Below are 9,647 nucleotides of genomic sequence, written 5' to 3' on the forward strand. Positions count from 1 at the left end.
ATAGATAGATAGATAGATAGATAGATAGATAGATAGATAGATAGATAAAACAAAGGGACGGAGGGATGGATGGATGGATGTGATGGATGGTTTTTAATCCCAGAGGTAAATTCCAGGTATCCAGTAGCAGTTCCTGTTTGTCCAAGGTCAATAAAAGATCAAATTTATTTCAATCAACCTTTATTTAGACAGGTAAATCCCATTGAGCCTCGAGGACTCATTTACAAGAGAGACCTGACTTCAGCAAAGAATGATGACAACAGTGGACAACAGAGACAAAAATAGACAAATATAGAGAGATTTTTTTTTTTTTTAACAAATAAGATGGCAAAAAAGTAACAAAAACAGCTAGATTATAAGGCGAATGTAGAAAACTAAAAATAGGAGCATGTCTACATTGGTCCTTGCCAGGAGTCCAATAAATAAATAAATTGATAAAATAAATTAATAATAGATCAAGGAGAGATAAAAAGTAAATTACAAATGATGAACATATCCAATAAGAATATGTAGAGAAATAAATGTGTTTGTCAGGGTGACAGGGAGTGATGAGGAGTGCAGTTAGTTGTTGAACAGATTCACTGTAAACAGACGAAATGTGCTGAACATAAAAACAGTACAACCATGCAGGTAAGGATCAGTACAGATAATACTTGATGTGCACATCACATGATGCAGGGGGTTTGTATTTTTGAGTGTCCGGAGTGAAGCAGAGATATTAAAAGTTATTTTAATGTTGTCACATTTGACCCAAAATGAATTGGAAGACTTTTATAAATAAATCATGTGAAGCAGAGAGGGCTGAGGTGACTAAATAGATTTTATTGTTTCATTAAAAAGTCAAAGGGGCACAAGATATCTCTTTATTATCAAACTGACCTGTTTCCTGGTCTCTGGGGACAAAACTGACCAAACTCTGCAGCTCTTTTTATATGAATATTTAAAAATCATTTCAACTTTGACTTTCAGCACTTTAATCTGCATGTCCAAACTGAGCATTTAAATAATGTTTTACTAATCTACAAACATGAACTCAACTGGAAACCAGCTATAAACCTGATCGTGTTAGTTTATTGGCTAAAAATAAGAAAAACTTTTAGATCAATTTGATGAGTGGTCAGAAAATGACAAACTACGTTTGGTTAACATGTTATCTCTATGTTTGACTGAAAAGAAGAAAATCTTGGAGGATATTCTTCAACTCGTACTTTTGGCCCAAATACAAGTAATGAGTAACGTTTCTATTTTAAAACTTAATAAGTGAATCAAAAATAAACCTGCAATGAGGAGTTTATTACAAAGAGACGTGCTCATTACAGCCATGATCCCAATAAGTGAGCAGAGCAGAATCAGGTTGTTGCAGTCGGATATATTTTTGGGGGTTTTCACAGAATCGGAGTTTAAAAGTTTCAGTCTGTGAAAACAAGGAGAGATGAGGTGACAAGTTCTGCTTCACAGAGGAACGCAGAACAAGACGACAGCAGCTGTGGAGCAAAAACCAATAAGCACCGTAAGGAGGCTTACGCTTCTCTGGATATAAAAATTAATTTAAAAAGATTCATTAGACTAAAAAAAGAACGTGACACCTCGTAAGCACGTGTGAGATGTTTGTAATTACTGTCACCGCCAGAACGGAGAGACAAAGGTTCTGCGCTGCAGGTTTTCATAATCTGTTTATTAAAAAACATATTCTGGACTAAAGCCAACTGTTTTAATATTTCAGAACAAATAAACCTAAACTTGTTGAAGTGCATGAACACAGCTGTTCGCCTTATCTATTAAAAAGTGATATAATGACGGAACTGTTTAAAGTGATAGTTCAGAGCTTTGGAAGTGGGGCTCAAAGTGTTATGAGTGGTTAATATCTTACCTGTTGTAGATGGCTCTTTGAATGACCGCAAGTCATAGAAAAAAATTAGTTTTGACTAAATTGATGAGCAGACAGCTGGTCCAAGTGGGACCATGATCAAAGTGCATTGCTGCCAATTTAAAGTGATTAAAGTCTTTAACATTTCACAACATTTCATACGAACCCTGTCTCATAAACCTTTACAGTAGTCCCTCATCACTTTGCGGTTCAACTTTTTCAAACTCGCTCTTTTGCGGATTCTCAAAGTACAGTAATACAAGGCTGTACACGACAAAAAAAAAAAAAGTGCAGCCATTTTGTAGTTTTCTCTCAATAAACCTATACTTTATCACCAGTCTAATGGACTACATTACCCAGAAGACAAACATGCTTTCTGCTGGAGGGAAGGTTTTGATCCGATCAGAAAAAGTTTGGTTCTTACAGTATTTATAGTGACTTCGGCGCTCAGTGGATGCAGAGAGCAGATCAGAACCAGACCAGAACCGGACTAGAACCGAACCAAGGCTGGGTAGGTCTGCCGGACCAGAACTGAGCTAGAACTTGCTGTGTTCTGCAGAGCTGGTGAGTAAAAAGGCCTTACTACTCACTCAAATTAAAGTTTTAAATTGAGTGAATAAACATGATCAGGTTATCTTGATTATTAAACTCTTGCTAAATAGACTTTAGCTTTAGTTTAGTTGATTTAAATTTAATAGTTGACTGAACTGTTGCTTTTTTTTTTGGGGGGGGGGGGGGGCCTGCGATAAATGAGGGACTACTGTAGACTGCAGCTAACAACACATTGAATTGTTATTTTTATGGTTATTATTATTATTTAGTGAGCTTGAGATTTTATTTTATTTCTAGGTTAGCTTGTTTGAAAAATATGGGGGCTGTTATTTAGTTAAAAAAATAAAAACATAAATAAAAAAAAAAAATCACAAATTAGGTTGGGACCCCGTGAATGACTGAAGGAATTAGTGCTGCATCACTGATGTGTGTGATGGTTTCAGAACAACTTGTAGATTATTGATCTTTTCTAACCACACACTGTGCCACATGCAGTTTCTTTAGGTTTCAGGCTGGCTGGTCTCTACAAATCTGTTCTCTCCTTCAGTATAATTCAGGTGTATTGGTGTAGCTGTGGATAAGTGGTTAGAGCAGTCGTCCTCCAATGAGAGAGTTGAGGGTTCAATTCCACCAGCAGTCACATGTTGAAGTGTCCCTGGGCAAGACACTGAACCCCTCATTGCCTCTGATGTGTGCCCCATTAGTGTATGAATGTGATAAAGCTCTGATTAATATTTGTATAGATCTAGTAGAGAGCTGTATGAATGGGTAAATGAGGACAAATATTGTGTTGTAAAGAGCTTTGAGTGTCTTGATAAGATAGAAAGGTGTTATATACTGTATGTAACATTTGCCATTTATTTACTGGAAAATCTGGAGTTATTTGTAAGCACAAGCACCAATTCATGGGAAGGCTGTTCTACAAATCTATACTCTGCTTCTGATTTTATGGTATTCCTGCAGTAAATGCCCCAGACTGCACCATAAGAGCTACAGCCGGCTGCTACTGCTTGCAAACAAACACATGTACAAAACAAACAAGTGTGATGCAAAAACAACTATAAAGTAGCTTTCGCATGAATCACTACAAAAGTTTTTTTTTTTTTTTTTTACAATTCCAAAACAAATTCTTCCGTCTTTCTTCCCAGTGAGCCCCACAGATCAAACTGGATGACAGCAGCAGATGGTGTGGTGACGCCCTCGGTGTGTGGATACCTTTAATGGAGGAGCGTTTGGGCAGAATTGTGATCGCTCCCACCGCCACTTCCTCCAGCTGGTGGATCGGGCTGCTCTTGGACCCCCAGCTGTCGGATCCAATCCACAGGAAATGGCCCACCTGGTTGGCCCTCTTGGTAGCATTGAGAACTCCTCTGTAAGGGCATTTGTATGTTTATCAGGAGAGAGAATACAAGAGAAATGTGCATCTATTACAGCCAGAGCCAGCCTCAAGAAGCTGTTTGGACATAAAAGCCCCCCCTGAAGCTCTTCTCATTAACACAAGCAAAACGAAGGATATTACTATTCGTATTTTGTTGCTTCTGTGCGGAGCAGAGACGTTAATATTTGAAGAACACAAGCAGTCTCTTTGCTTCTTTACTTGCACATTTCACTGGATGCTTCAGTTTGACTTTACATTTGCTAAACGCTTGATTTTTTTTACGGCTACAAAAACACATTCCCCATGGGGCGTCATAAATGAAACAATGCCTCTAATGCTTTGCTGCGCTCCGTATTCCCATTTCTCCTCTGAGCCATGTTTGTGTTGTCGCAGGTATGTTTGCTCAGCAGACACGGCCTGTTTAAATCGGCGCTTCCAGCTCGTCTTTAAAGAGCCGCTGCTCAGAAATTACAGACCTCGCCGAGGCAAGACATTTGGCATGCCGGAGCAACACGTATGAGCGCGCCGCCTCGTTCCTCACCGTATGTTCTCTTCGCTGGCGAAGATGATGACTGCCCGCGAGTGGTGCGTTTCCAACAGCTGCTGGATGATTTTGTCGTAATCCTCCGTCTTGGGGTTGTGGGGAACTTTCAAAGACTGGGCGATGCAGATTCCACCTTTTTAATGGGACAAAAGAAGAAAAAAAGGATCAGGCCTCTGGGATGAACTCGCCTGTTCTCACACAAAAAAAAAAGACCTCAAGTCACAATTGCTGCTGCTTTTTCATGATAATCTCGCCCGTTTGGAAAGAGAAACACATTTTAACACAATAGTAAGACTCTGATGAAGCTGCTCTGCCTGACAGAATCTAAACATATCCTCACAGCCGATACATTTACATTTTGGCAGCGCTCTGCAAACCGCAGCGGCGTGCAGTGTAGCACTTACTGTTCAGAGCGCCTTCCAGCTGAGCATCATTTCACAGACAGAGAGAGGTTCACGCAAACACATCTGCTGTATCAAATCCAATCATCTACACCGACTGGGACACAAAGCTACAGGTTTAATTGTGTGGATTGGAAAAAGAGGGAAAAACAACAGCTTGTCGTTGAGTTTTCACTTAACGCCGTCGTCAAAGCTCTCCGATTGAAACCAGAACCAATGAAAGAGCACAGCAAGCATTCGAAGTGATGCTGAATCCATTGGAGATAGGTCATCGCTGACTGTTTTGTACAGACTGAAAAGCTTTTATACTGTTTGTTCTTACTAAAGTGTGCTATCAGAACTGGCTTTATTTCTTCTGTTTTGATATTCAACAGCTCCTTATTGAGGGAAAGAGCAGAATCATCTTTTTCAGACGAAAAAACCCTGAAACAGCTCCTTGCTCCTCTGTGGCGTGGTAATTACGTGCGCAGAGGACATGCTAACCTTTCGAGCACTTTAGATAAACAGATAATATGATAACCTGCGCGAGAGATCGTCCAAACTACTGTAGGCCTACGCTGAAGCAGCGGCTTACATCCCGAGTCAACAGCGTAGCTTTACCCAAACCAATTAAATTTCTCCCACTCAAGCATTTTAATCGTCTACCCAATAACCTCTCAGTTTGACTTTCCCCGAATCGACGGAGAAACGGAAGGGATCTCCTAATTGCCACTCTCCTCAGGCTCATTACTTTGATATAAACAGCTTTTAGACGGCAGATCACACATCTCCCGTCACGATGCGCCGTGGCATTTCTTCAGGCACAAGACAGCAGAAAGATGATAACTGTTGAGCTTCTTCTTAGATATACATTTATCTTGTATCGCCGAGCAAAGCTGGGGCTTTTTCTTGATGTGAGAAAAGACACAGTGAGAGTCAAACGGCTTCTCAGACGGTTGCTGGTCTCCTGCCTGAGTGGACTAAACAGATAAAGTGAAGATCCTGCCGCTGGCCAAGCTGCTGCTGAGGGTTGGAGGTGGCTTGCTTTTTGAGAAATGCTCTTAGTGTTATTTGTGCAGACAGAGTGAAGCTGCAGATCTCCAAGGATGGACACTAATTCCCTGTTTCAGCTCAGAGGTCTCACATTCGGATGCAACACTTTCAGGTTTTTGTTTCGGATGCGATGAAACATTTAACTCTGATGAATTCATGCTGGATGCAACTAATGTTCATAAGAAGGCATATTGTTGCACGAAAAACAACAAAGTCCATGCTCAATAATCCAGGTATACAATCCAACATTTTTCAGTCAGGTCATCTGGACAGTTTCTTTTTTTTTTTTTTTTTTTGTGCTGAAACGTTTTGCCTTTGATCCAGAAGGCTTCATCAGTCAAGGAAACACACAACAAAACTGATTCTTCCCCCAACAACTTACTCCAAAGTGGAACAAACCAGTTCTGCTTGTGATAAGATGGTCTCTTTGGTACACCCCCTCCTCCATTGCCGGTCCTCTTCCCTGTTGACAGTCCTGTCAAACTGGTTGAAAACAACAAAGTCCATGCTCAATAATCCAGGTATACAATCCAACATTTTTCAGTCAGGTCATCTGGACAGTTTCATTTTTTTTGTGCTAAAACATTTCACCTTCGATCCAGAAGGCTTCATTACCCTTCACCCTTGACTGATGAAGCCTTCCGGATCGAAGGTGAAATGTTTTAGCACAAAAAAAAAGAAACTGTCCAGATGACCTGACTGAAAAATGTTGGTTTGCATGAAAAAGTTTAAAAACACAACTCAAGTGATCTGTTAGCGCTTGACATACAAGTTGAGGATGACTCTCAGCTACCAACACACCAAGTTCCACCTCAGCTACAGGGTTGTAGCCTGTTTGTGTTTTTTTTATTTTTTTTATTAACCGTGTCTGTTAAATTGGGTTGACTCCACAAGTTAATCAGATGCGGATGTGGATTTAATGATTACTTTGTGGGAACTCCATTCAGTGGTTTATGAGTTATTTTGTCAACAGAAAAACAGTTGACTCCTAAAACTATAATGCACATTTTTAACAAAGATTATGTACAATCTGTTAACACTTAATGTATGTGTAAGAGATGATTTCCAGCCACTAACACTCTAAAATTTAGCTTAATATATATAACACTGTTCGAGTCCTAGCCATTTTTGTGTTTGCAGATGTTGCTTAGCTAAGACAGCCAGCTTGAATCAGGTTGACTCCAAACGTTACTGTATTTTTCTGACTATAAGTCACACTTTTTTTCATAAATTGGCCAGCCCTGTGACTTATAGTTCGAAGCAACTTATTTACGGGTTATTCCCTATTCATGATGTAATTTTTGACTTGCGCGTTAAATGTTCATTCATACTGACATGAACCAAAGAGTAAACATTACCATTTGCAGCCACGAGAGGGCCCTCTAGGTTTTTGACAACTATATGCTGTTCCTCTACCTAACCCCCCCATCCCCAAACATTCACTTAGACAAAACTGGAAGAAAAAAAACTTGGCATAAGTAAAATGCTCCCAAAAAGAAAATCCTATTCTGCAGATTACAAACAGCAGGTAGTAAAATATTCAGCCCAAAACAGTAATTGAGCAGCACGCTTGTTAGCTTGTTAGCTCAATAGCTTGTTATGTTAATTAAGCCTGTTCAGGATCCCAGGTATGTTCTGTGTGTTATTGTTATTTCAGATTAAATGTCTGTTCTTGCACTTTGTGCAATACATTTGTAAATAAATGTGACATACTTTGAAGCGACTTATATATTTTTTTTCCTTGTCATTAAGCATTTTTTGACTGATGTGACCTATAGTCCAGAGCGACTTATAGTCCAGAAAATACGGTAATCAGTTATGGAAATATTTTGCTAACAGACAGACAAATAAACACACAAAGACACAATAAATTACATGATTGCCTGCCTTTTAATGGTGGCAGATGATAATTAGCAGTAATTTTGACTATAAGGCAGCTGCATGTAGCTGTCAGACTCCCAAGATAAAGAGGGGAATAAAAACAAATCCTTTAGTCCATGGAGAGCTCAAGTTTTATGACAATGTGTTACGGCTAAACCCGGCAGACTTGTGTAAACAGTTATATTAGTTTAACAGGTTTGAGCAAAGACGGATTGCAGGTCACAACAGTTAATAACACAGAGACCACAAGAGCCACTGATGAAGATAAAAAGCATCTGGAGCACATCCCATCTTCTGAGACAAATGTGCTGCGGGCTTAAAAACTGCCCCGACGGCTGCAGGCTGGCAGTTGTGCTACGCCGGCTAAATTATTAAATACCTGCAGAACGCCTCATCGCCTGTCAGTCAGACGATGGGACAGTTGGTCTGGGAGGCAGGCACAGGGAAAATGCAAGTGTTGGATCAGTCACTCTGGAGAGCCGTGCGGCGAGGTGGACCGTCTTTCTCCGTCACGAGAATGGGAAGGGACTTGAAAGGGTCTTCAACGCAGAAGACGGATTTAAAGGAAAGCTCTGCATGTCTTGGTTGCAGATGCATGATGTGGCGTAGGGACATGTCAAACTCTGGGAGAAGAAGAAAGTGTTTTGGAGCAACTTATTAAAGTTGATCCACCCCCACCCCCATCCCCCCACCCTGAAATACAAACAAACAGAGGAAAAATATAGCCCTTCTTAGCCACCTGTGGATAAACCTCCTACAGATGTGAGAAAAGAAGGATTTATAATGGTCTGATTTAAAATATTTGTTGTATAAACTGAAAGTTTTTATCCCCCGTCATGAAACAAATTGGGGACTTGGAAATAATCTCCATCTATTCGTCTTGTGGACTGGATAACTTTGTCAGTTACCAACTTTTATTTGGTATGTGGCTGCATTTAGGTGTAAGAAAGGTCACTATCAAAAATTGGGTTCCACGTCAAAATCCAAAATGGCCACCAACTCGGGGTCGACTGATGTGTTTATAAGTAAACCAGCCACCTCTATCATTTGAGGAAATTGTGCTTTCAAGGTTTTCTTTTGCTTAAAGTATAGTTTTTCAAGTGATTGGGGTGGCCAAAGATTAATCTACAGTGGCCAAATCCACCACTGGCCACCTCCTGGCTCCGCCTTTGTACCTAGTGGTGGATAAAATTGATCCCTCCACTTGCCAGAATCTGTGTTGCCGGGGACAAGCATTTTCTTCTTCTTTCGGCTGTTCCCTTCTTCAGGAGTCGCCACAGTGAACTAACTCACACAAAGACTTGACATTTGTTTTTACACCGGATGCTCTTCCTGACAGCCACAGACCACCAAGCCACCACAGCCCTCTGTATGGACCAGGGAGCTGCCATAAGGCGCCCAGGGGAGCAGTTGGTGGGGGTTAAGGGCCTTGCTCAAGGGCCCAGAGTGGGCAAATGAGGGTGGAGGCAGGTGTGGGTGCTTCACCTTTCTCACCCACATTTTGTTGGTTCAGGGAGTTGAACCGACAAACTTACGATCACAGGTCCACCTTCTCTAACGTCTGTGCCATCACTCCCCTCATTGCCTGGGACAAGTAATAAATAAGTAAATAAATAAATAAAACAGCCCACCTCTGTTCAGTGTAACTCCTACACACTTGAGTGTCTTCCAACAACAACTTTAAGGTTCACTTACATTCCCTGTTCAATTCCAGTCCAGAAAAACATGTCTCTCAAAATATTCAAACATACATCCATCCATCCATCCCTACGTACATACGAATGTATGGATGGATGGATGAATGTATGTATGTATGTATGTATGTATGTATGGATGGATGGATGGATGGAAGGATGGATGGATACATACATACATACATACATACATACATACATTACATACATACATACATACATACATACATACATACATACATTACATACATTACATACATACATACATACATACATACATACATACATACATACATAC

The 9,647-nt window shown here is 40.4% G+C and overlaps 1 protein-coding gene across 1 annotated transcript in view; it reads right to left on the reverse strand.

Annotated features, from left to right (window-relative positions):
• Nucleotides 1–9,647, reverse strand: part of LOC119417253 (metabotropic glutamate receptor 7) — a 52,848-nt gene that overhangs the window by 33,634 nt on the left and 9,567 nt on the right. Inside the window, exons 2-3 of the mRNA XM_037684464.1 lie at nt 4,339–4,474; nt 3,635–3,789 (exon numbers count right to left, since the gene is read on the reverse strand). Coding sequence (XP_037540392.1) covers nt 3,635–3,789; nt 4,339–4,474 — 291 coding nt within the window. The remainder of the gene's footprint in view (nt 1–3,634; nt 3,790–4,338; nt 4,475–9,647) is intronic.

This window comes from Nematolebias whitei, chromosome 11, assembly GCF_014905685.2.
Source record: "Nematolebias whitei isolate Nwh7 chromosome 11, NemWhi1, whole genome shotgun sequence".
NCBI lineage: Eukaryota > Metazoa > Chordata > Actinopteri > Cyprinodontiformes > Rivulidae > Nematolebias > Nematolebias whitei.